The sequence below is a fragment of the Chiloscyllium plagiosum genome, unplaced genomic scaffold, assembly GCF_037043375.1.
Source record: "Chiloscyllium plagiosum isolate Xiang-an unplaced genomic scaffold, Cpla_swu_hap1 HiC_scaffold_37, whole genome shotgun sequence".
NCBI classification, from domain to species: Eukaryota; Metazoa; Chordata; class Chondrichthyes; order Orectolobiformes; family Hemiscylliidae; genus Chiloscyllium; species Chiloscyllium plagiosum.
Genome location: NW_028270175.1, coordinates 1,327,351 through 1,355,257, shown reverse-complemented (window position 1 = coordinate 1,355,257; position 27,907 = coordinate 1,327,351). Strand labels below are relative to the sequence as shown.

General features: G+C 44.8%; 1 protein-coding gene and 1 long non-coding RNA gene across 16 annotated transcripts in view; one reads left to right on the top strand and one right to left on the bottom strand.

Annotated features, from left to right (window-relative positions):
• Positions 1-27,907, top strand: part of LOC122540477 (rap1 GTPase-activating protein 1) — a 505,352-nt gene that overhangs the window by 356,609 nt on the left and 120,836 nt on the right. Inside the window, exon 1 of one of the 15 annotated variants that reach the window (XM_043676337.2) lies at positions 26,291-26,742. The exons of 13 other annotated variants lie outside the window; for them this stretch is intronic. In XM_043676337.2, coding sequence (XP_043532272.1) covers positions 26,665-26,742 — 78 coding nt within the window. In that variant the 5' untranslated portion in view covers positions 26,291-26,664. Of the gene's footprint in view, positions 1-26,290; positions 26,743-27,907 lie in introns of those variants that run through there. One more of the 15 variants, XM_087980195.1, reaches the window with a different exon arrangement.
• Positions 21,253-26,713, bottom strand: LOC148139740 (uncharacterized). The gene is made up of 3 exons (XR_015753410.1): positions 26,590-26,713; positions 23,710-23,911; positions 21,253-21,369 (listed from the first exon to the last, which is right to left on the bottom strand). It is a non-coding gene; the product is annotated as an uncharacterized LOC148139740 (long non-coding RNA).

Genomic DNA, 27,907 nt, shown 5'->3' with positions numbered 1-27,907 from the left:
ATCTATCCCATATCTATCACCCCTCAATTTAAAGCAATGCCTCCTCATGCTAGCCATCGCCATCAGAGGAAAAGGGGCTCTCACTGTCCACCCTATCTAACCCTGTGATTATCTTATACGTCAGTTAAGTCACCTCTCAGCCTTCTTCTCTCCAACAAAAGCAGCCTAAGTCCCTCAGCCTTTCCTCATAAGATCTTCCCTCCATACCAGGCAACATCCCAGTAAATGTCCTCCGAACCCTCTCCAAAGCTTCCACATCCTTCCTATAACTGGGTGACCAAAAATGTACAGAATACTCCAATTGCGGCCACACTAGAGTTTTGTACAGTTGCAGCATGATCTCATGGCTCCAAAACTCAATCCCTCTACCAATAAAAGCTAACACACTGTATGCCTATCAACCTGGGTGACAACTTTCAAGGATCTATATACATGGACACCACGATCTCTCTGCGCATCTTCACTAACAAGAATCTTACCATTAGCCCAGTACTCTGCATTCCTGTTGCTCCTTCCAAAGTGAATCACCTCACACTTCTTTGCATTAAACTCCATTTGCCACCTCTCAGCCCAGCTCTGCAGCTTATATATGTCCCTCTGTAAACTCCAACATTGTTCAGCACTATCCACAACTCTACCGACCTTCGTGTCATCCAGAAATTTACTAACCCATCCTTCCATGCTCTCCTCCAGGTCATTTATAAAAATGACAAAAAGCAGTGGTCCCAAAAGAAATCCTTGTGGTACCCCACTAGTAACTGAACTCCAGGATGAACATTTCCCATCAACCACCACCCTCTATCTTCTATCAGCTAGCCAATTTCTGATCCAAACCGCTAAATCACCCTCAATCCCATGCCTCAGTATTCTGTGCAGTAGCCTACCGTGGGGAACCTTATCAAACGCCTTACTGAAATCCATATACACCACATCAACTGCTTTACCCTCAGCCACCTGTTTGGTTGCCTTCTCAAAAAAATGCATGACCTATCCTTGTTGACGCTCTCTAATCAACTTATTCATTACTGGATTATTATAAATCCTATCTCTTATAACCTTTTCCAACACTTTACCCACAACCAAAGTAAGGCTCACTGCTCTATAATTACCAGGGTTGTCTTTCCTCCCCTCTTGAACAAGGGAGCAACATTTGCTATCCTCCAGTCGTCTGGCACTATTCCTGTAGACAACGACAACATAAAGATCAAAGCCAAAGGCTCTGCAAACTCCTCCCTGGTTCCCTGGAGAATCCTTGGATAAATCCTATCTGGCCCAGGGGACTTATCTATTTTAACACTTTCCAGAATTGCTAACACCTTCTCCTTGTGAACCTCAATCCTGTCTAGTCTAGTCACCTGTATCTTAGTATTCTCCTCAACAACATTGTCTTTTTCTAGTGTGAATACTGACGAAAAATATTCATTTTGCACTTCCCCTATCTCCTCAGACTCCATGCACACATTCCCACTACTGTCCCTGTTTGGCCCTAATCTTTCTTTAGTCACTCTTTTATACCTAATATACCTATGGAAAGCTTTAGGGTTTTCCTTGATCCTATCTGCCAATGACTTCTCATGTCCCCTCCTGGCTCTTCTTAGCTCTCTCTTTAGGTCTTTCCTGGCTAACTTGTAACCCTCAACCTCCCTTAGTGAGCCTTCACGTCTCATCCTAACATACACCTTCTTCTTCCTCTTGACAAGACATTCAATTTTTTTAGTAAACCACGGCTCCCTCGCTTCAACCACTTCCTCCCTGCCTGACAGGTACATACTTATCAAGGACACACAGTAGCTTTTCCTTGAACAAGCTCCACACTTCAATTGTGCCCCTCCCCTGCAGTTTCCTTTCCCATCCTATGCATCCTAAATCTTGCCTAACTGCATCATTATTGCCTTTTCCCCAGCTGTAACTCTTGCCCTGTGGTATATACCTATCCTTCTCCATTGCTAAAGTGAACATAACCGAATTGTGGTCACTATCACCAAAGTGCTCACCTACCTCCAAATCTAACACCTGGTCAGTCCCGAATCCAATGTAGCCTTCCCCCTTGTTGGCCTGAGTATATACTGTGTCAGGAAACCCTCCTGCACACATTGGACAAATACTGACCCATCTAAAGTACTCAAACTGTAGTATTTTCAGTCAATATTTGGAAAGTCCCCTCAAACAATTACCCTATTAATCTCAGTCCTATCCAGAATTACCTTTGATCTCCTTTCCTCTACATCTCTGGAACTATTCAGAGCCTATAGAAAACTCCCAACAGGGTGACCTCTCCTTTCCTGTTTCTAACCTCAGCCCATACTACCTCAGTAGACGGGTCCTCAAACATCCTTTCTGCCACCATGATACTGTCCTTGACTAACAATACCACAGGTACGTATATGGAATGAGCTGCCAGAGGAAGTGGTGGAGGCTGGTACAATTGCAACATTTAAGAGGCATTTGCATGGGTATATGAATCGGAAGGGTTTGGAGGGGTATAGGCCGGCTGCTGGCAGGTGGGACTAGATTGAGTTAGGATATCTGGTCAGCATGGACGGGTTGGACTGAAGGGTCTGTTTCCGTGCTGTACATCTCCATGACTCTATGACCTCCCTCTCTTTTACCACCTTCCCTGTTCTTACTGAAATATCTAAATCCTGGAACTGCAACAACCATTCCTGTTCCTGTTCTATCCATGTCTCTGAAATGGCCACAACATCAAAGTCCCAGGTACCAACCCACACTCCAAGTCCACCCACCTTATTCCGGATGCTCCTGGCATTGAACTAGACACACTTCAAACCACTTCCTGCTTGCTGGCGAACTCTTGCGACCTTGAAACCATATTTCTGACCTTACTACTCTCAACCTTCTGGACACTGCAGCTACAATTTAGGGTCCCATTCCCCTGCTAAATTAGTTTAAACCGTCCTGAAGAGCATTAGCAGATTCCCCCCGGGTTATTGGTACCCCTCTGGTTCAGGTGCAGACGACCATCCTATTTGTAGACGTCACACCTACCCCAGAATGAGCCCTAATTATCCAGGTATCTGAATCCGTCCCTCCTGCACCATCCCTGTAGCTACATGTTCAACTCCTCTCTCTCCCTATTCCTTGCCTCACTAGCATGTGGCACAGATAACAAACCAGAGATAACAACTCTGTTTGTTCTAGCTCTCAGCTTCCACCCTAGCTCCCTGAAATTCATTAAATTCATTAAATAAATTGAGAATAAAAACTCATCTCAGTAATTATGAGCACGTAACTGCTGGTATATCATAAAAGGCCCTGAAGGCAGCCACTGATTAGATGCTGGAACAAATCAAGCCAACAACAATTTGTATTCACGTAGCACCTTAACATAATAAATCATAGCAAGATGTTTTGCAGGAGTAATATAACAGTAATTGCAACACTAAGTCAGCTAAGGAACTATTGGAGAGCAACAAAATGGTGACAGAATTGTTTTTAAGGACCATCTTAAAGGAAGGAAGTGAGGTGGAGAGGTGTCAGAAATGAATTCCAGACTTTGGGATCCAGGCAACTGATGATGTATGAACATACAAGTTAGAAATAGGCCACTGTTCCACCTTCCAACTCTGCCCAATAACCTTTGACTCTCTTGTTAATCAAGAATCTATTTGCTCCTGCCTTAAAACTATCCATTGACTACCTCACCCACTCTCAGGGAAAGGGAGTACCAAAGACCCATGACCCTTTGAGAAACTAATGTTCCACATTGGTGTCTGGCCACCGGGGTGTTTATGATTGGTCAACATTGGAGGAGCACAGGGATTGTGGGACCCAAGGAGGTTACAGAGAGAAGGAGGGGCAAAGTATTTGAAAAAAAAGGATAAATATTTCAAGACTTTGCTTGACTGGGAGCCACTATAGGTCAACAAGCATAGGGTGAGAGAGGACCTAGACTTGCTGCAAGTTAAGACAAAGGCAGCAGTTTCCATTTCCAGCTACCTGCAGTTCAAAGCCTTCACACACTCTGTGAGCCACTGTCTGCTATCTTCCTGGTGAAGACAATGTTCTCACTTAAATGTCTCACCATTGGGATTCCTGTTTCTTTTTAGGGTGAAAAACACAGCACTTAGTGCTGATTGTCAGTTTCATGGTTTGCTGTGCTGTCATTAGATGATGCAGGCCAGCTAAATAGATGTGTTTATAGAATGTACTGTGGGGTTTCAGCATGTTGTTATCCTCCAGGTACCCCATCAGTTCAATTTCATCGAGAGTGAAATTGCACTTCCAGGTTCAGGTTATCATTTGCTCTTAGTTACAATATCAGGGTCTGTATACAGGCAGCTGTATCATTACCCTGCACTGACAGAAGCCAAACTTTGTTCTGCCCAGCAGTCTCCCAAATGCTGGTTAAATGTTAATGTTAGCAGGTGTATAACTGAACCCTCCCTTCTTCACTAGCGTCCAGGAATATATTAAATATTCCTCATTGCGGTGACTTGCCAAAAGGACAGAACCCTGGCTGCAGTCAGACTGCAGCAGATGGGAATCTGACGTGTGGTCAACCAGCTCATTCAGCTGTACACAAGCCAGCACCCTGGTATCCTGGAAGTGGTGGAGATGCGGTGCAGAGCATCATCCTCCACTTCCCGCTACGATGCTCTCCACCGCATCTCCTCCACTTCCTGCTCCTCTGCCCTTGAACCCCACCCCTCCAATTGCCACCAGGACAGAACCCCACTGGTCTTCACCTACCACCCCACCAACCTCCAGATACATCGTATCATCCTTTGTCATTTCCGCCACCTCCAAACAGACCCCACCACCAGGGATATATTTCCCTCCCAACCCCTATCAGCCTTCCAGAAAGACCACACCCTCCCCGACTCCCTTGTCAGGTCCATACCCCCCCCCACCAACCCAAACTCCACTCCCGGCACCTTCCCCTGCAACCGCAAGAAATGCAAAACCTGCGCCCACACCTCCCCCCTCATTTCCCTCCAAGGCCCCAAGGGATCCTTCCATACCGTCAGAAATTCACCTGCACCTCCACACACATCATTTACTGCATCCGCTGCACCCGATGTGGACTCCTATACACTGGGGAGACAGGCCGCCTACTTGCGGAACGTTTCAGAGAACACCTCTGGGACACCTGCACCAGCCAACCCAACCACCCCGTGGCTGAACACTTTAACTCCCCCTCCCACTCCACCAAGGACATGCAGGTCCTTGGCCTCGTCCATCGCCAGGGTATGGCAACACGACGTCTGGAGGAAGAGCGCCTCACCATCCGCCTAGGAACCCTCCAACCACAAGGGATGAATGCAAATTTCTCCAGCTTTCTCATTTCCCCTCCCCCACCTTATCTCAGTCCCAACCCTCAGACTCAGCACCGCCCTCTTGACCTGCAATCTTCTTCCGACCTCTCCGCCCCCTCCCCCTCTCCGGCCTATCACCCTCACCTTAACCTCCTTCCACCTATCGTATTCCCAACGCCCCTCCCCCAAGTCCCTCCTCCCTACCTTTTATCTTAGCCTGCTTGGCACACCCTCCTCATTCCTGAAGAAGGCCTTATGCCCGAAACGTCGATTCTCCTGCTCCTTTGATGCTGCCTGACCTGCTGCACTTTTCCAGCAACACATTTTTAAGCTCTAATCTCCAGCATCTGCAGTCCTCACTTTCTCCAAATTCAATAACTTTCCCACCATATCAAAGCCAAGTCTCTCCCTTGAGAACTGACTGCTCAGTTATTTTGCAATCTTCATATTTTATTTCACCCTGAGATGATTGTATGATTGTCTGTAAATGCCTTCATCATTTCAGCTTTGACACTGCCTCAACTCAGCTGCTGCTGAAACTCTCCATGCCATTGCTACCTCCAGATGTGACTTCTCCAGTAAACGTTTCAGCTGCTGTCCTGTTTAACTCAACAAAGTTCCACTCATCTTCTGTGTTCACTGGTCCACACTGTTAAACAAGGCTTCAGTTTTAAACTTTGAATTCTTGTTCTCATATCCCTCTGTGACCTCTAACCTCCTCATCTTCCCCTATCCCTTTGGAGATATCTGCATTCCTCCACTTTTGGCTTCTTGAGCATTCCCAGTTTAATTGATTCTATCATTTCTGGCCAGGTCATCACTTGCCTATGCCCTGAAAACTGGAATGTCCTCCCACAATCTCTCCATCCATCTCCCTCACCTTCCTTTAGTAGATTTGGCCTCTTTGACAGAGCTCTGGTTATCCAACCTAACATCCCCTTCCATGGGTAAGAATTTGTTAATACATTTTCTGTGAAGCACCTTAGGATATAGCACCTTGAATGTAATTAAATATGAATGTAATTTGTTACAAATCCTCTGAATCTTCATCTTATTTATTTTCCTCTTTCAACATCTTTGACCATCCTTCCTTTAGTGTAGTATTCCATGGTTTTGTCCCTTCCTTCTTTGTCAACTATTTTGGTGTGTCCTTCCTAATTAAAAACAATACAGGAACGCCTGTAACAAAATAAAGCAAAGAATTTTGAATGCTGAAAATCTGAAACAAAAACAGAAATTGCTGGAGAAACTCAGCAGGTCTGGCAGCATCTGTGGAAAGAAAGTACAGTCCACAGTTTGAGTCCAGTGACTCTTTTTTCAGAACTGCCTATCATCATTATTGTTTCTGATTGGTATAAGCTTTTTTTTTTAGAGCAGCCATAAATCTGTGACCAGTATGAGACCATTTGAAGGAATGGTCTCGAGCCAGATGAGATCAATTTCAGCTTTGATGCACACTTTATAAATTAAAAACTGACAAATTCCCTAATGGTTTTTCAATTTTTAATTTAGTCAGGAACCAATGAGTAAGTTTGGTTTTGATTTTTGAAGACATGACCCCAATGGCCTGTAATTAATCTGCACTCAAGCCTGGAAATATGTTATGTGTAATACACAGTTCTACTTTGATCAGAGACTGGTAGGAGACAGGTGCAATAATAGCTTGTCACCCTCAAAAGCACTTTATTTTAACCAAACTGCTAATGTAGTCCTGTTTGTCTTCTCGGTATCACCTAACCTCAAGAATTCATTAATACTTTAAAAAGACCTGAGTTTTGCACTTGTAATTTTAATGTGTTTGTTATAAGCTTAATACCAGCACAATTATGCAAAGTGAATTTTTGTAAAATGATCATGTCAGTGGGTGACCCACTGCCCAGTGTGGGGCCAGCAGAACTGTTGGCAAACAAAATCATTGCTCTGCTAGAACCAACTATAGAGTCTGTGATAATGTACATCTTTGTAAAGCTGTTAATATCTGATGTTATAGGAGCTTCTTTCCAAAACCATAAGCACAAGGTGGTTACAATAACATAGAGCATAGAACAGGACAGCGCAGGAACAGACCCTTCAGCCCTCGATGTTGTGTCGAACGTGATGCCAAATTACACTAAACCCTTCTACCTTCCCTTGGTCCATATCCCTCCATTCCTCCCAGGTTTAGCTGCTTATCTTTTAATTTTTGAAAACCCTTTAAGAGCCTTTTAAGAAGGTAGAGACAGCAAACTTTGACCAATTTTGAAGGTCTATAGTTTTCTAGGAGTTTAAGTTGCATAAAGTTTTGTTGATATGACAACAATATGTCATAACATACTCATAAAATTAGTTTGTGCTGACAGTTTGTGTCACCTCAGATAGTAAAATAGGTTCTTGCTACTAACGTATGGAGGTGTAAAGAGTACTATAGTATTTCAGTGACTGGGGAATTAACAAAAACTTAAAGCATTGTGGCTGAGAAATGAACAGATTCAGAGTTTTGCTGCCAATTACTTGTTTGTAGTTGAAGGCACTTGGCAACAGAAGGTTAGACATTCCTGTGTCAGGTTGGCAGGCAGCCTGTTAGTTGCTAATTTGCCTGCGGTATAGTGGCACTTCGCCGGCTGAAACACACTGCTATAGTTGGTGAGTCGGTTCACAATGTCTACATTGAAGGCCCAAGTGTCTTTAAGGGAAAGAAAAACGCTGATTAATTACATCTGAGGGAAAACACTGTTACAGTCAAGTGAATGAGATTCAAGTTCATGATGTGTAAATTCTTGCATTGCTTTTCAGTCTTAAATGCCCCAATTTTATTCACACTGCCTTTAGCTGTCTGAACCCTAGGATCTGAAATTTCCTCTCTAAATCCCGTCTCCCTGTCACTACCACTCTCCTCCTTTAAACCATTGCTTCAAATCTTCTTCATTGGACAGGTTTTTGGCACTTGTTCTAATCTTCGTGGCTCCATATCAGATATTGTTCAACCAATTGATCAGATCTAAGTTCTGCAATCCTGCCACATCCAGTCATGAATAGTGGTGGATGGTTAAACAACTCACAAGAGGAGGAGGCTGCACAAATATCCCCATCCTCGATGATGGGAGAGCCCAGCACATCAGAGCAAAAGACAATGCTGAAGCTTTCGCAGCAATCTTCAGCCGGAAGTGCCAACTGAATGATCCATCTTGGCCTCCTCCAGTGGTCCACAGCATCACAGATACCAGTCTTCAGCCAATTCAATTCACTCCATGTGATTTCAAGAAACAGTTGGAGACACTGCATACTGCAAAGGCTATGGGACCTGACAACATTTCTGCAACAGTACTGAAGCCTTGTGCTCCAGAACTTTCCGCTCCCCTAGCCAACTTCTTTCAGTACAGTTACAACACTGGCATCTACTTGACAATGTGGAAAATTGCCCAGACATGTCCTCTACGTAAAAAGCCGGACAAATCCAACCGGCCAATTACCATCCCATCAGCCGACTCTCCATCGTCAAATGTTATCAAGCAGCACCTGCTCAGCAATAACCTGCTCAGTGACACCCAGTTTGGGTTCTGCCAGGGCCATTCAGCTCCTGACCTCATTATAACCTTGGTTCAAACATGGACAAAGGAGCTGAATTCCAGAGGGGAGGAGAGAGTGACAGCCATTGACATCAAAGCTGCATTCGACTGAATGTGGCATCAAGAAGTCCTAGCAAAAACTGAGTCAATGGGTATCGAGGGCAAACCCTGCACTGGTTGGAGTCATACATGGCGCATAAGAGGATGGTTGCGATTGTTGGAGGTCAGTCATCTCAGGTCCAGGGCATCTCTGCAGGTGTTCCTCAGGGTAGTGTCCTAGGTCCATTCATCTACAGCTACATCATCAATAACCTTCCCTCCATCATAAAGCCAGAAGTGGGGATGATGACTGCATAACTACTCAGATAAAGAAGCAGTTCATGTCCAAATCCAGCAAGATCTGGACAATATCCAGGTTTGGGCTGACAAGTGGCAAGTAACATTCGCACCAGACAAATGCCAGGCATTGACCATCACTAGAGGAGTCCTCAGAAAAATAAAAACTGATTTCGACATCTGGAGGTAAATGTGTTTTGAATTTCATGTCAGCTTTGTTGAACAGCATTATGGGATTTTGACGCTAAGATTGGCATGACAATTCCTAAGGAGTTTCCAGATAACAGGTTTGGTTAAATTCTGTGGTTGGATGAGAAGTGACCATCTGAGTTGTTATTGCAAATTACTTGTTCAATAATTATGCAGCGGTATACTTCCTGAATGGGGTCCCTGAGTCAGGATAAAAGGAAACCTCAGCCCCAGGGTTGCTGAAGGCAGCTGTCTGCACTCTGCCACTAACTCAGAGCTAAATTTAAAAGATGATGGATTTTCTGCCCATTGATGGACAGAGATATTTTTTCCAATGTACAGTCTCTTCTGATAGCCAGAAGAGGCAAGAAACAGAGAAGTTAGATCTTACTGATGTATCATTTCACTGGTAAGATGCCAGTCATGTTGGATATCCAAAGTAGCTTAAAGATTCTTTCTTTGGAAAGCCTGTATTTGCAAGTAGGATATAGCTCAGCTTCATACCTGTGTGAGCATGTAAACAAGGCATGGTCAGTCACGTGGATTATTGGAGGGTTTGCAGCATCTATGAAAAGCTTACCCAGATTGAGTCGGGATGTGTAGGAGGGGAGACAAGACATGACCAGGGTAATAGGAACAAAAATAAGCCACTCAGACCCTGCTGTTTGACTCCATCATGTCTTCAGTATATTTGAACTCATTTCTCACTTTTACTCTGAGTCCCATGATAGCCTAATCCAACAACAAAAAAATCATTATGTCTCTAAACTTACTGTTGCCTCCCAGGTTCCACTACCTTGTAGGGAACAGAATTTCAGTTACAGATTCCAACCAGGCTTTGTCTGAGGATAATTTGTCATTTTCAATTATTCATTCTGAAGTGATTATTGCTGCAATGTCTGAGGACCCTAAATATTTTCCACAAAGCAGGATTAACTTTTTTCGCTTACTGTCAGTTTAGCAAGTGACTTGTTTGCTTTTGATCTGAAATAGTTACTTGATAATTGGCTGAGTATTACTGTAAAATAGAGACATACTACTGAAACCATTTGCTTGCACCTGTCAGAACAGAGTGACTGCCAAAATCTCAAAGGGCACAACAATTAATATTGCACGAGAAAAGGGTGCTAACTGACTGCACAGTGGACTCTGGTCTATACATTGCCATGGAGAATACATCAGGGAATGGATATCCTGCAAGTTTTTATTTAGTTGGAAAGGTGCAGTGCGTGGACATGTTCTTTCTATTTATAAAGGATGGGGCACCGCATTAAACACATGTAGCTTTTTGTGTGTGTAAACAAACCTGACTGATGTTCTGATAACTGGCAAAGCCCTGACCATTCAAAGACAATATAACTTGTTTGAATTTAAACAAAAGCTTGGTGCTTTCTCCATGACAACACATTGACCAATTACAGCCTACTTGCCATCTAATCAGCATCCTCTTCTCATGCAGTAAAATTGTTGTTCCCAATATGATTTAGTATTCTTGTGATTCTGGACCAGTGGGTTACAAGTGAAAATCTTGAATTGTTCATCTCTCTGTTTATGCAGTACTCATTTTAAATTCATAAACATGGCCAGAGAATGATTTTGCAGTTAAATTTATTTTTGTATGAATCACTTGTTAATGGAAAAATATATCTGCAGGAAAATAATGATGTGTAAATACATTTGCACAATAAGCAGCAAAAAATGTGAACAAAAATCTTGATGAACAAAGCAAGTGCTTGCAAAAAATTATCTGCCTTTGGTTTCCATGGTAACTGCTCACATTTAAAAATCTTGCAGCTTAGTTTGACTATACTGTTCATATTTCCTCCTGGATGCAACCTGTTCTTTTTTCTGATCTTCCCTTTTTTATTACTGTTAACCCTTTTCCCTATATTTTAAATCTTTCTTCTCCAAGAATATTTTCTATTTAAGAGCTGTCTTTTGTTAGGCACAGCAGCAATCACACCCTGTTATTCCCAGACTTGCCACAAAACTTAAAGATTTTGTCAAATTTTGCAAAATTCCTCAATTTATCTGTTTGTTTAGACCTAGTTAAGAGAAAAAACAGAGCTGGTTTCTGTACTTTACAAGGATTAACATTTATTAAGTTTAATTAGATTCAGCTGCAGATAAACAATAATGAACTGGTGACATATAGCTCCAGCAATTAAAACTCTCACCCTCTCATAAACCCATGCCCCCCGCCCCCCCCCCACCCCCAAAAAAAAAACACACACACACACACAGACTTACAGACAAGCGACAAGTGTTATGGGTAGAGGGAAAACTTGGGAAGGCAGTTCAAAGGTCCCAGTGCACAGGGTTCAAGACTTGATGTTCTTCAGTCTCTCTTCTCCAGGTACTTGCAGGAGACACCGAGCAACTGGTTCACAAATTATAAAGTCTCTGACTTATGAGTTAAAAGCATCAACTTATAGCAACTGTTGGGAGGAGATAACTGGCCTCCTTCAGGCTTCAGGTATTTTCTGCTGCAGAGAGATATGTTACCTCCCCTTCCAAAGTGCCAAAGCTTCTGGAACTATCATTGTTATCAAGACGCTGTTCAGCTACTCAGCTGCCAGTCACTTACTTGTTGGCCAGTTGACACCTATTACCAGACTCTCGACAACCAAACCCCACCCCCAATACAGTGAGTTACAGTAGTTTTATAAGGTCAGCCAGGTGGACCTCATAGAATATGAGTTCCCAGATTGGGACAGTTAATCTAGTCTAATCAGGGAGCCCTGGCTGACAGCAAGAAACAGGAGTGTCAGAGGTGCTGTTCACTCTGGGAGGTGGCTCTGAGGGAGCTGGATCAGTGTCAAAGATTCTCCATGTGTAAATAAAGGGAGACTTGGTGATGGGATACTGGCCTCTCCGGAGCTATTTTACTTGTTGCATTTCAATACAATCATAAATACGGAAAAATCAAAAGGTATGTTGTTTGCACTGCTTGGTATAAAAGGGCACCTTGTCCCAGCCACTAAATATACTGATACCTCACCTGATTGCAGATCTTTATCGATGTGTGAGGGATTATGCATCTTTTGAACAGTCCACTATGTTCATGATCAGATCACAAGATAGCAGAAGAGTTCTGATTTGATCTCTACATGAACTTTACACCGAGATTTGAAACTGTGATAGGAGCTGGGAATGGCCAGGGGAATACTGTAACCATTGTAGTAGGTCCTGCTGCCACTCTATCTCAGATGAAGGCACATCACAAACCCTTCCTCCTGAATGTGCTGATAGCTTGGTCAATGGGTGGTTCTGTTTTGGATAAACTTGAGGTCTCTGTGGTGGAGTCTGAACAAACCACCAACAGCCAGTGAAAGATGATTGAGGTGCTACTGTTCTTCCAGCTGGAAGCTGCATTTACAGTGAGAGGAAATTAAAAGAGGTGGGAATTATAGTTGCAATGTTTTATTTTAAGGACCTATCTCTTGAAAGCACAATTGCACATTTATCCTTATGTTTTTTATTTTTCAGATGTAAATATGTAGTATGCTAATAATGTGAAATGGACGCTTTATTTGCCTAGTAATCTGATCCACCAGATAAAATTTAAGCTACTGCATGTATTGCTGGTGTGTCTAGCTGTTATAGTGAAAGCATTTGCCGCATTACTTTGGAAAAAATATACTTCTGTCACCTGTTAATGACTCTTTCCAGCATTTGCATAACTGAATCATTTTCATGGGGAAGTAAACCTGTGTGTGGAGACTGTTTGTGAGGCAGCTGCTAAGTGACTTATAAATTTCAATAAACTGGGGGTGAATCCATGGGTAGAGGCTGGAAACGGGGCTTTTATGAAAACCCCAAGAATAGCAGTTTTAAAATAGCCTTTGTGCTTTTAATTTCCTGCAGTTCTCCACGAACCCCTCATAAATATCCATGAGTTACGAAGAAAAAAAGCTCAATAAAGAAAAATATTTGAGTCTGTTTAACATTTCGGGAGAGATTTTTTTATATGATTCTGAAATGGAGTGTTTTATTTCAATTCACAACAGAAGGTATCTATGATGAAGCAGTTTTCAATTTCCCTTGCTCCTTTGTCTCATTTATTATGGGGATAATTCAAATAGTGTTTAAATAATGTAATAAACAATCATATATAAGGAGCAAGAGGATATCTAGGGAAAGGGTTGGCCCACTCGAAGACAAAGGAGGAAAGTTATGGGTGGAGTCAGAGAAAATGGGTGAGATTCTTAATGAGTACTTTGTGTCAGTATTCACCAAGGAGAAGGACATGACAGATTAGATTAGATTACTTACAGTGTGGAAACAGGCCCTTTGGCCCAACAAGCCCACACCGACCCTCCGAAGAGCAACCCACCCAGACCCATTCCGGTACATTTACCCCTTCACCTAACACTACGGGCAATTTAGCGACAGATGTTGAGGTTAGGGGTAGATGTTTGATTACTCTAGGTCAAGTTGGCATACGGAGGAAGAAAGTGTTGGGTATTCTAAAAGGCATTAAGGTGGGCAAATCCCCAGGTCCTGATGGGATCTATCCCAGGTTACTGAGGGAAGCGGGAGAGGAAATAGCAGGGGCCTTAACAGATATCTTTGCAGCATCCTTGAACACCGGTGAAGTCCCAGAGGACTGGAGAATTGCTAATGTTGTCCCCTTGTTTAAGAAGGATAGCGGGGATAATCCAGGTAATTATAGAGCGGTGAGTCTGATCGATAGGGAAGCTGCTGGATAAGATACTGAGGGTTAGGATCGGTTTACATTTGGAAGAAAATTGACTTATCAGTGATAGGCTACATGGTTTTGTGCAGGGAAGATCATGTCTTACCAACTTAATAGAATTCTTTAAGGAAGTGACAAAGTTGATTGATGAGGAAGGACTATAGATGTCACATACATGGACTTCAGTAAGGTTCCCCATCGTAGGCTGATGGAGAAAGTGAAATTGCATGGGGTCCAGGATGTACTAACTAGATGGGTAGAGAACTGGCTGGGCAACAGGAGACAGAGAGTAGTAGTGGAAAGGAGTTTCTCAAAATGGAGAACTATGACCAGTGGTGTCCCACAGGGATCCGTGCTGGGACCACTGTTGTTTGTGATATACATAAATGATCTGGAGGAAGGTATCGGTGGTCTGATCAACAAGTTTGCAATGACACAAAAATTGGTGGAGTAGCAGATAGTGAAGGGGACTGTCAGAGAATGCAGCAGAATACAGATAGATTGGAGAGTTGGGCAGAGAAATGGCAGATGGAGTTCAACCTGGGCAAATGCGAGGTGATGCATTTTGGAAGATTCAATTCAAGAGCGAACTATATGGCGAATGGAAAATCCCTGGGGAAAATTGATATATAGAAAGATCTGGGTGCTCAGGTCCATTGTTCCCTGAAGGCGGCAACATAGATCAATCGAGTGGTCAAGAAGGCATACGGCATGCTTTCCTTCATCAGATGGGGTATTACGTACAAGAGTTGGCAGGTCATGTTACAGTTGTATAGAGCTTTGGTTCTACATTTGGAAAACTGCATACAGTTCTGGTTGCCACATTACCAAAAGGATGTGGATGCTTTGGAGAGGGTGCAGAGGAGGTTCACCAGGATGTTGCTGGTATGGAGGGTGCTAGCTATGAAGAGAGGTTGAATAGATTAGGATTATTTTCATTAAAAAGATGGAGGTTGAGGGGAGGACCTGATTGAGGTCTACAAAATCATGAGAGGTACAGACAGGGTGGATAACTAGAAGCTTTTTGCAGAGTGGAGGACTCAATTACTAGGGGTCACGAGTTCAAGGTGAGGGGGAAAAGTTTAAGGGAGATATGCGTGGAAAGTGTTTTACACAGAGAGTGGTGGGTGCCTGGAATACGTTGCCAGCGGAGGTGGTAGAGGAGGACACGATAGCGTCATTTAAGATATATCTCAACAGTTACATGAATGGGCAGGGAGCAGAGGGATAAAGATCCTTAGAAAATAGGTGACAGGTTTAGATAGATGATCTGGATCAGCACTGACTTGGAGGGCCAAAAGGCCTGTTCCTGTGCTGTAATTTTCTTTGTTCTTTGTAATCTACCAGCTGAGATTATGTGTTGATGATAGAATGGTCAGCATTTTCTGTATTCTCCACTGAAATTGACAAAAGCCTCCGGATTCTGGATTAGTGGTGCTGGAAGAGCACAGCAGTTCAGGCAGCATCCAAGGAGCAGTGAAATCGACGTTTCGGGCAAAAGCCCTTCATCAGGAATAAGACAGGACATGTGCAGAATCACCCCAAAGGATAGCTGTGCTCCTCTAGGGGCCAGTCTATAAAGATCCCTACAAACTTCAATCGCTCGATGATTGTGAGTTCATAAGGATTTCCACTTTTCTGCTTTCAGTCTTGCAGCAAAAACTGCAGCAAAGTTGCATCTTCTTGAATGAAGGTGTAACGAGGATTTAACAGTGTATGAAGTTAGTAATTCCAGCCACAAGCCTTCAATGGTTCCAATAAGCTAATTTAATATTTATGGAATGTCAAATTATTCTATTATAGTAAAAATTACACGTTTAAAATCATAATTTTTTGTCTGTATCTTTGTTAGTTTCTATCTTAGTTTAGTTATTCAATTTAAATTTTCAAATAACATAATAAATGTAAAGAAAGAGCTGTAAAAGTTTTTAACTCCCTGATTTACTGTGTTTGAATGATTCAAAGCGGTTGGCTGCTTACCCACTTGCTGCCATCACTGCACTCCAAGGCATCCCTGACTTGATGCCAAGTTTAAGCTTGCCTCCAGAGAGCAGTGAGCCACAGTAGCTCAGTTGGCAGGATAGCTGGTTTGCAATGCAGAGTGATGTAAATGATGTAAATTCCTATGCCAACTGAGGCAAACACAAAGGATTCTCCTTGTCAACCTCTCCCTTTGCCTGAGGCATCCTGATCCTCATGTTAAACCACCACCAGTCATCTCTATAATGAGAGATCCGCTCTATGGCCCACCAGGACAACGCTAATTTTACCTTTTACATCACTAGCTCTTTGTTGGCAGCTTTCTCCTGGGAAAATAAAACAGGGAGTGTTTTGTATCTGAAAGAAAATTCCAGACCAATACATTTTTGGGATAGATTAGATTCTCTACAGTGTGGAAACAGGCCATTTAGTCCAACAAGTCCACATCCACCCTCCAAAGAGTAACCCACCCCCCTATCCTACATTTACCTTGACTAATGCATCTAACACGATAGGCAATTTAGCATGGCTAAGTCACCTGACCTGCACATCTTTGGATTGTGGGAGGAAACCGAAGGAAACCCACATAGACACTGGGAAGAGTGTGCAAATTCCACACAGACAGTCACCCGAGAATGGAATCGAACCCGGGTCCCTGGCGCTGTGAGGCAGCAACGCTAACCACTGAGCCATCACGCAGTTCTCAAAAGAGGCCCCAGTGAGATATGATAATGATATCACAACACATCGTAACTGTTGGGAAATTGTCCTCAGTTTGTGAAAGCAATCAAAATTTAGCAAGCAGAGACTAGTTTAAACACAAAATTCAGTTCCATTTTTAATTTCATTAGGGAAGGAAACACAGAAGTAAGGAAGCAGTTCTGAAGATGTGTTCAAGTAGTTCTAGGATATCGCATGTTTCGCCAGTGCAATTTGGCTATAATGTCACTGAAGAATTAGGGAATGGTATTTTGGGGAACACGTACCTCCGTTGGCAATAGTGTGATTCCAGTGGGGGTCAGTTTGTGCGCTTTGTTCTGCGCATGAGCTGATGTCAGCTACTGACAGAGCAGCTTTCTGTGAGAGGTACTGTACAGAGCCCATCTTTCTGTGGGGAGTACTGTACAGAGCCCAGCTTTCTGTGGGGGGTACTGTACAGAGCCCAGCTTTCTGTGGGGTGTACTGTACAGAGCCCAGCTTTCTGTGGGGGGTACTGTACAGAGCCCAGCTTTCTGTGGGGGGTACTGTACAGAGCCCAGCTTTCTGTGGAGGGTACTGTATAGAGCCCAGCTTTCTGTGGGGGGTACTGTACAGAGAGCAGCTTTCTGTGGGGGGTACTGTACAGAGCCCAGCTTTCTGTGGGGGGTACTGTACAGAGCCCAGCTTTCTGTGGTGGGTACTGTACAGAGCCCAGCTTTCTGTGGGGGGTACTGTACAGAGCCCAGCTTTCTGTGGGGTGTACTGTACAGAGCCCAGCTTTCTGTGGGGGGTACTGTACAGAGCCCAGCTTTCTGTGGGGGGTACTGTACAGAGCCCAGCTTTCTGTGGAGGGTACTGTATAGAGCCCAGCTTTCTGTGGGGGGTACTGTACAGAGCCCAGCTTTCTGTGGGGGGTACTGTACAGAGCCCAGCTTTCTGTGGGGGGTACTGTCCAGAGCCCAGCTTTCTGTGGGGGGTACTGTACAGAGCCCAGCTTTCTGTGGTGGGGACTGTTCAGAGCCCAGCTTTCTGTGGGGGGTACTGTACAGAGCCCAGCTTTCTGTGGGGGGTACTGTACAGAGCCCAGCTTTCTGTGGGGGGTACTGTTCAGAGCCCAGCTTTCTGTGGGGGGTACTGTACAGAGCCTAGCTTTCTGTGGTGGGTACTGTTCAGAGCCCAGCTTTCTGTGGTGGGTACTGTTCAGAGCCCAGCTTTCTGTGGGGGGTACTGTACAGAGCCCAGCTTTCTGTGGGGGGTACTGTACAGAGAGCAGCTTTCTGTGGGGGTTACTGTACAGAGCCCAGCTTTCTGTGGGGGGTACTGTACAGAGCCCAGCTTTCTGTGGGGGGTACTGTACAGAGCCCAGCTTTCTGTGGGGGGTACTGTACAGAGCCCAGCTTTCTGTGGGGGGTACTGTACAGAGCCCAGCTTTCTGTGGGGGGTATTGTACAGAGCCCAGCTTTCTGTGGTGGGTACTGTTCAGAGCCCAGCTTTCTGTGGGGTTACTGTACAGAGAGCAGCTTTCTGTGGGGGGTACTGTACAGAGCCCAGCTTTCTGTGGGGGGTACTGTACAGAGCCCAGCTTTCTGTGGGGGGTACTGTACAGAGCCCAGCTTTCTGTGGTGGGTACTGTTCAGAGCCCAGCTTTCTGTGAGAGGTACTGTACAGAGAGCAGCTTTCTGTGGGGGGTACTGTACAGAGCCCAGCTTTCTGTGGGGGGTACTGTACAGAGCCCAGCTTTCAGTGGGGGGTACTGTACAGAGCCCAGCTTTCTGTGGGGGGTACTGTACAGAGCCCAGCTTTCTGTGGGGGGTACTGTACAGAGCCCAGCTTTCTGTGGGGGGTACTGTACAGAGCCCAGCTTTCTGTGGGGGGTACTGTACAGAGCCCAGCTTTCTGTGGGGGGTAATGTACAGAGCCCAGCTTTCTGTGGGGGGTAATGTACAGAGCCCAGCTTTCTGTGAGAGGTACTGTACAGAGCCCAGCTTTCTGTGGGGGGTACTGTACAGAGCCCAGCTTTCTGTGGAGGATACTGTACAGAGCCCAGCTTTCTGTGGGGGGTACTGTATAGAGCCCAGCTTTCTGTGGGGGGTACTGTACAGAGAGCAGCTTTCTGTGGGGGGTACTGTACAGAGCCCAGCTTTCTGTGGGGGGTACTGTACAGAGCCCAGCTTTCTGTGGGGGGTACTGTACAGAGCCCAGCTTTCTGTGGGGGGTACTGTACAGAGCCCAGCTTTCTGTGGTGTGTACTGTACAGAGCCCAGCTTTCTGTGGTGTGTACTGTACAGAGCCCAGCTTTCTGTGGGGGGTACTGTTCAGAGCCCAGCTTTCTGTGGGGGGTACTGTTCAGAGCCCAGCTTTCTGTGGGCGGTACTGTACAGAGCCCAGCTTTCTGTGGGGGGTACTGTACAGAGCCCAGCTTTCTGTGGTGTGTACTGTACAGAGCCCAGCTTTCTGTGGGGGGTACTGTTCAGAGTCCAGCTTTCTGTGGGGAGTACTGTACAGAGCCCAGCTTTCTGTGGGGGGTACTGTACAGAGCCCAGCTTTCTCTGGGGGGTACTGTACAGAGCCCAGCTTTCTGTGAGAGGTACTGTACAGAGCCCAGCTTTCTGTGGGGGGTACTGTACAGAGAGCAGCTTTCTGTGGGGTGTACTGTACAGAGCCCAGATTTCTGTGGGGGGTACTGTACAGAGAGCAGCTTTCTGTTTTGGGTACTGTACAGAGTCCAGCTTTCTGTTTTGGGTACTGTACAGAGAGCAGCTTTCTGTGGGGGGTACTGTACAGAGCCCAGCTTTCTGTGGGGGGTACTGTACAGAGCCTAGCTTTCTGTGGGGGGTACTGTACAGAGCCCTGCTTTCTGTGGGGGGTACTGTACAGAGCCTAGCTTTCTGTGGGGGGTACTGTACAGAGAGCAGCTTTCTGTGGGGGGTACTGTACAGAGCCCAGCCTTCTGTGGAGGGTACTGTTCAGAGCCCAGGTTTCTGTGGAGGGTACTGTTCAGAGCCCAGCTTTCTGTGGGGGGTACTGTACAGAGCCCAGCTTTCTGTGGAGGATACTGTACAGAGCCCAGCCTTCTGTGGAGGGTACTGTTCAGAGCCCAGCTTTCTGTGGGGGGTACTGTTCAGAGCCCAGCTTTCTGTGGGGTTACTGTACAGAGCCCAGCTTTCTGTGGGCGGTACTGTACAGAGCCCAGCTTTCTGTGGGGGGTACTGTACAGAGCCCAGCTTTCTGTGGGGGGTACTGTACAGAGCCCAGCTTTCTGTGGGGTTACTGTACAGAGCCCAGCTTTCTGTGGGTGGTACTGTTCAGAGCCCAGCTTTCTGTGGGGGGTACTGTACAGAGCCCGGCTTTCTGTGGGGGGTACTGTACAGAGCCCAGCTTTCTGTGGGGGGTACTGTACAGAGCCCAGCTTTCTGTGGGGGGTACTGTACAGAGCCCAGCTTTCTGTGGGGTTACTGTACAGAGCCCAGCTTTCTGTGGGGGGTACTGTACAGAGCCCAGCTTTCTGTGGGGGGTACTGTACAGAGCCCAGCTTTCTGTGGGGGGTACTGTACAGAGCCCAGCTTTCTGTGGGGGGTACTGTACAGAGCCCAGCTTTCTGTGGGCGGTACTGTACAGAGCCCAGCTTTCTGTGGGCGGTACTGTACAGAGCCCAGCTTTCTGTGGGGAGTACTGTACAGAGCCCAGCTTTCTGTGGGGAGTACTGTACAGAGCCCAGCTTTCTGTGGGCGGTACTGTACAGAGCCCAGCTTTCTGTGGGGAGTACTGTACAGAGCCCAGCTTTCTTACATTTTGTTTTAAAAGTACTGTGTTAGATTTACTTTTGTTTTGTTATTGATTTCAACCCTAATTCAGGCTGTGCTGTTGTTAGCGTTAGACTTTAGGTGATTTTTGAACGATCGCAAATGATATTTTTTACTGGCTTGCTCCAAACACACTTTTTCCACAGGTCCCATTATTTCCACAGGTCTCATTATTTCCATTATGTGATTTTCTGTTGAGTGAGATTTCGCTGGAATGCAATGACGGTGTTATCACAGAATGACCTGTACTACAGTTTGGTCGGTGTAAAGGATATCCCTAGGAACAGTATGTGTGGAGGTGTAGTTCCAGTCCTCACCCTAATAATTTGCATCAATGAAATGTCATCCCTCTTCAACGTATTTATCAAGCTTTTAGAAGGTAAATATTCCTGTAGGTATTTTTTAGGGATGATCAAGAAAGCTGACATTTTACTTCAGGTAAAACACACAAAAGGAATATGTTCCACATTCTCTCGCTTTCTCTCACTCTTTTGTTTCTCAGCCTCTGGTTGTTAGAAATTCTAGTCTGCCCTGGGATTTTTTGGCATCAGTTTCTCCAATAAATGGGTCCAACTTCAACTCCCCAATAGTATAATGTGAAAGCAACACATTAGACACCTACTTTGTCATCCAGCCAGGACATCCATGTTTTCAATCAGAGCCCCGACATTCATCTCCAATATTTTCAACAGTGAAATTAGTCATTTGAAGGCTGATACAAATTGCTAAAATATTTTATTTAGAGACTAATTGACATGTTTACATCAGTTGCCTCGAACCAGTTCAATTTACGCTTCGGCGGGTCGGTGTGGACTTGTTGGGCCGAAGGGCCTGTTTCCACTCTGTAAGTAAGTAATCTAATCTAATTTATCTTCATATAATTAAGCAAGATAAGAAACGTATTATAGCAACATCCAGGTTGTAAAACTGATCAGTCTGTGTTGGGGGGAAAAGAATTCTTGAATTTACATAGCACCTTTCAGAATCACTCGAAGCATTTCACAAGCTACTGAAAGACTTTTGAAGTACATTTATAGTTGGAATGGAGAAAACCAACAACCAATTAGTGCAGAGTGAGCTCCCACAATTTGATAAAGAACAAACCTTCTGCTTTTGTCTGTTACAGATTAAGAAGTCATTTGGATAACATACTTTATCCTCTTTGAACTAGTCACCTGGGATCTTTTCTATCCATTCAAGCAAGAAATTTAACATTTTATCTGAAAGACAGCAACTCCAACAGTGCAGCACTCCCTCAGTACTGAAATACGAGAGCCAGCTTTGGTTTGTATGCTGAAGTCTGGGAGGGGAACAAGTGTGCGGCAGGCAATGCTGAATGACTGTTTCTCCTGTTACTAACAGGAGAAACAATCAGAATGCACACTATATCCTAAAATTCATTTTAATAACACAATGCAACTTATTGCCTGAATTAAATAAATTCAATTCAATTCAATTCAATGAATCAATGGCCCTTATAGATGACATTTATTCAGAGTTGTTTTTCCATCGTATACTTTTTAAAAGTTGCATTGCCAGTTCTTCATGGGACTCTGCCATTTCCGCCACCTACAATCAGACCCCACCATCAGAGATATATTTCCATCCCCGTTCCTATCAGCATTCCACAGAAATCTTTCCCTCCACAAATCCCTCATTAGGTCCACACCCCCCACCAACCCACCCTCCACTCCTGGCACCTTCCCTGCCACTGCAAGAGGTGTAAAACTTGCGCCCACACCTCCCCCCTCATCTCCTTCCAAGGTCCCAAAAGATCCTTCCACATCTGGTAGAGATTTTCCTGCACATCCAAACACCTCATCTACTGTGTCCATTGCTCTCGATGTCGTCTCCTCTACACTGAGGAGACAGCACACCAACTTGCAGAACATTTCAGGGAATATCTCTGGGACGTACGCACCAAACAACCCCAGCACACTGTGACTGACCGCTTCAACTCCCCTCCCACTCCACCAAGGACATGCAATTCCTGGGCCTCCTCTACTGCCAAATCCCAGCCACCTGACGCCTAGAGGGAGAACGTCTCATCTTCCACCTTGGGACCCTCCAACCACATGGGATCAATGTCGATTTCACCAGTTTCCTCACCTCCCCTTCCCCTACCTTACCCCAGATCCAACCCTCCAACTCGGCATCGCCCTCTTGAACTGTCCTACCTGTCCATCTTCCTACCCACTTATCCATTCCACCCTCCACTCCGAGTTATCACCATTACTCCCCATCTGTATCTACCTATCGTATTCCTAGCTACCTTCCCCCAGCCCCATTCGCCCCACCCCCTCCCAATTTACCTCTCAGTCCCCTTGGCATCGACCCCCCCCAACCCCGAACTTACGAGGATTTACTCACGAGGATGTGGACATCTCTGGCTAGGCCAGCATTTATTGGTCATCCCTAATTGCCCAGAGCTTAAGTACAAATCACCCACATTGCTATGGGTCTGGAATCACTTGTAGGCCAGTCTGGGTAAGGATGGCAGATTTCCTTCCCAAAAGGACATTAGTAAACCAGATAGGCTTTGACCAACAATCGACAATTGATTCATAGTCATCATTATACCCTTAATTCCAGATTCAAATTCCAGTATCTGCCATGGCAGGATTTGAATCCGCGTCCCCTGAATATTAGCTGAGTGTCCTGAATTAATAGTCTCGCAGTAATATACCACTAGGCCATCACCTGCCCGTTGCAAATATAATGTTTAGTGTAACCGTCTTATAGATCAGAGATTAAATCATTCTGAACTGATTTTTGAATCCATGTTACAGATTCCTAAAGGAGTTATTGCTCCTTGTTTGTTACCTGAGAGTCAGTCCATCATCTGTGTGTGAAGTGCCTGAGCACTGGTTGTGATCTAATGATAGAGAGAACCTCCTGAGATTTGACACTTTGGCTGGAATGAAGTATTAATCAGTATGTGATGTTTCAGGAGTTCTGGACACTTATTCTTCTGCTAACGCAACTACTGGCATTATCAAATAGCTTTGATCATGTTCCACTCCATTTCTTTGTAACTACTCTTTGAATATCATTAGTGAACCAGAAGTTTCAGGTTTCACAGAAAGCCAACTTCAAATGCAGAATGGGATCCAAGAACACACTAAAAAAAATTGATATTTGACAAGGCCCTCATTAAATACATAACAAAACTCTTCTCTCACCCTGAGGCCATGCGTGAAAAGCCCAGTTTCTGGCTGGATGCTGGAGTCAATAAACTAGTCGATAAGGTCCAACTGCACTCATGGTGATTGCTTGAAGCATCTTTTCTTTGTAAAACACTATCCCACTCAGATTCCTCAGGTTCAAGTAAATGAGTTACACAAGGTGAGAATCGTGGCAACAAAATTGTTGAAAAGCTTTAACCTGTATCCAACCGAAAGAAAATACATGATGTTCAAAATTATGTTGTCGTGAAACTTACAGTAGGGGAGAAGAAATACCAAAGCATACAATTTCCAAGTTAATTAAATTGAACAAACACAATGAAAAGTTAAATTTGGCTTCCCCTAATGTTGAAACCAACACTTCTGGGTTGACCTTGAAAACATCTAGACACTCTCTAAAGTCTCGGTATCCAGTTTATATTATACTGACCAGTACTGATCAGGCATGCTCCTCAGGCTAACCAAGGTTTGATATGGGTTGTTTTTATTCATGTATTCACAGGACGTGGGCATCGTTGCCTGGGCCAGCATTTATTGCCCGTTGTAAATTGCCTTTGAGAAGGTGGTAATAAGCTGCTTTCTCAAATCACTGCAGTACTCTCAGATGTAGGGACACCTACAATGCCTTTAGGGAGGGAATTCCAGGATTTTGACCCAGCAACACTGTAAAAATAGTGATGTCTTTCCAAGTCAGGATGATTAGTTGCTTGTGGGGAAGCTTGCAAGGGAGGTGGTGTTCCCATGTATCTGCTGCCCTTGAACTTCTCGATAGAAGTAGTCATGGGTTTGGAAGGTGTTGTTCAATGAGCCTAAATAGGATGATCCGGTGCATCCTGTAAATGGAACACTGAAGCCACTGCATGTTGTTAGTGGAAGGAATAAATTTTGCTGATTGATTGCTGCTTTGTCCTGGATGGTGTCAAACTTCTTAAGTGTTGTTGGAGCTGCACCCATCCAGGCAAATGGGAGCATTTCTAATTCCTGATTTGTGCCTTACAGATGTAGACAGGCTTTGGGGAGTCAGGAGTGAATTACTCAGTGCAGTATTCTTAGACTCTGACCAGTTCTTGAAGCCCACAGTAATCGGGTTCAGTTTCTGGTCAATAGTAACCCTCAGGATGTTGATAGTGGAGGATGTAGTGATGATAATGCCATTGAATGTCAAGGGGTGACAGTTAGATTCCCTGTTTTTGCAGATGGTCATGTCCTGGGATTTGTGCGGTATGAATGTTACTTGCCATTTGTCAGCCCAAGCCCGAATATTGTCCAAGTTTTGTTGCATTTGGACACTGACTGCTTCAGTATCTGAGGAGTTGTGAATGGTGCTGAAGATTGTGCAATCATTAGTGAACATCCCCACTTCTGACCTTATAATAGAGGGAAGGTTATTGATGAAGCAGCTGAAGATAGTTGGGTCCAGGACACTACCCTGAGGAACTCCTGCAGAGATGTCCTGGAGCTGAGATGACTGACCTCCAACAACCACAACCATCTTCCTATGTGCCAGGTATGGCTCCAACCAGTGGAGCCATTGTCCCCTGCTGCCCATTGATTCCAGTTTTGTAGGGCTATGTAATGCCACACTCAGTTGAATGCAGCCTTGATGTCAAGAGCTGTCACTCTCCCCTCCCCTCTGGAATCCAGCTCTTTTGTCCATGTTTGAACCAAGGCTGTAATGAGGTCAGGAGCTGAGTGGCCCTGGGGGAACCCAAACTGGGCATCACTGAGCAGGTTATTGCTGAGCAGGTGCTGCTTGATAGCACTGCTAATGACATTTTCCATCCTATTACTGATGATCAAGACTAAACTGATGAGGCAGTAACTGGCTCTGTTTAATATAACCGCCTTACTTGTCAATTCTTTTCCCCTCAAAGTAAAACCTATTGTTTGGTTTGATTTTTTTTATGGCCTTTCTTGCCTTTGACACAATATGCGATAATTTGTTGCAGTCCTCCTCAATATTGATTATTTCTGTTGGTTATGACATCTCGCTGAGTTACTCTGTGTCGCGTACAACCCTACAGCAAGTGTTTTGAGGCTAAATTGATCCTCAGTTTTGGTGAGCAGTCTGATCTGGGTGACCACAGCCATGTGCTGGGGCTTTCCTTCATGGGCTGTTTGTGAAGGGTGTGTGATGACCATATGTGGAGAATATGGTTCCACTAGAATGTTGAGCAGTTTCCCCACCCTGGAACAGCCTTCCCCTGGAGACGCCTCTGTCAGATCATTCTCCAGCTTCTTTGGTGATGTTGCTGGCCAACAGGTTTCACCCTTTCTTATTAAAATCTGCATCACTCAAAGCATTTGCAGACAATCAGAAAGATTTACGTGGAATGAGTCCCATTTGGCATGGACTGAGGGTCTTTATAAATTGTAGATTAAAGGGTTAATTATAGTATTCACCCAGAAAAGCCACTGATATGTGCGAATGTGAAACTCAAGCCATCGCTTAAACTGGGAACTGGTGAAGGTAGGTGAGTGAGTGAGCACAGAGTTAATGGAAGGTTTACCGAGGGGAGGGGAACTCATTCAGGAGTGTGTTGGACTTGTCAGGTTTAGAATCACTGATAAAAAAGACTCCAATAGGGGCAACACCAAAGTTTTAATGAAGAGGAATGAACTCTTTCAAAGGTTTTCATGTCCTTCTGTAAAGGTATGATCTTTAACTTTATTTGTGTCTACTTTAAAGCACTTTTGTTCCAACACGTAGCCATTCGTTAGGGCTTGCACAGTCAGTTCTGTTGTTCTGGCGAGGAGCCAGCACTTTCCCACAATGATCCAACTCGATATGACAAACAGACAAACCCACTGGCACTTTCTGCTGGGGCCAGAAGCAAGCATTCACACTAATGAGAGAAAGGGAGAGCAGAGACTTACCTCGCTGGCACTGACCTCGCCTGCCTGACATGGTGATTGCCAGGAACAGCAGCGAGACCTTCGAGGTCAGTTAAAATGCCTAAACAGCAGCTCCTGCCACTGCCAGCTATGGAGGGCACTGCCAGCTCTCCATTCCAGTACTGGACTGATGAAGTGAGTAGAACCTTGCTAATTTCCCAGTCATTTTCCGTCACAGACTCACGGACATTGAAGGTGGATGGTCATATCCTATCTATTATTTGGGAGAAGTATTTCAAACACTGGCGTGCAGCTGTTATTCTGTCTTTCTCCCTGACTGTCCTTGGGATTGGTAGCTGGGTATAGATCTTCCTGAACTCTGACGACTGAAAGATGGAGTGTTGGTTGGGAATTAGGCACAGTTTCTGAAAACTCCGTGCTCCAGAAAAAGTCCCAACGGCGAGGCTTTGTGAAGCTGAGAACCTGCACCCACCCTGTCAGCAACACACCAAATAAAACAGAAAGTAAAGCCAGCAGCTACAGTAGATGGATTGTTCTGCACAAGGTGGCGTGTCTTCGGTTGTTGATGCGTGTAGTTAATCGCTTGTAAAATATAATGTACTCGGAAACACCCGCTAGACAAACACTGCAGTGTAGGGAAGTTGAGAAGTTTTAAAAATGCAAATCCGCTGAAATCTCGAGCTGTCAGCCCAGTGTATAAAGGCACCTTTTCCGATGATAGTCTCACCTGCCGGCTCCTGCCCTGGACTGGGAAGCAGATGTTGCCCGAAGCCTCACTGCAATCCCCCACTGCCCTTCCCCTTTGGCTTGGATTGTTCCTGAGGCCATACAGGCAATATTGAAAGTTCCCTATTCAGGCGCTCCCGGGCTCCCTCCCTTCGATAGGGTACACATAGTGAGGGGACGTCCTTGAATAATGGCTATGAGAATGGTTGGTGCCTCTTTATTTTGAAACTGTGCCCTCTGGTCCCAGACTCTGTTATGAAGGGAAACATCCTCTCAGCATTTACTCTGTCCAACCACTTAAGAATCCTAAATGTTTCAATGAGATCACCTCTCATTCTTCTAAACTTCAGTGAGTAGAGTCCCAACCTGTTTCACTTTTGCTCATGAGACAATCCCTCCAAACCAGGGATCATTCTGAAAAACTGTCTTGAATGAAATATCTTTCCCTAAATAAGAAGACGGGAATTGCTCATAGTACTCCAGGTGTGGTCTCACCATTACCTTGTACAATTGCAGGAATCTCCCTGCCTGACTCCATGGGATTTGATCACCAGTGTATCTCATCAAAAGGCAGTTTCTCAACTACAAACAACTGAATCTTTGGTGCTAGATT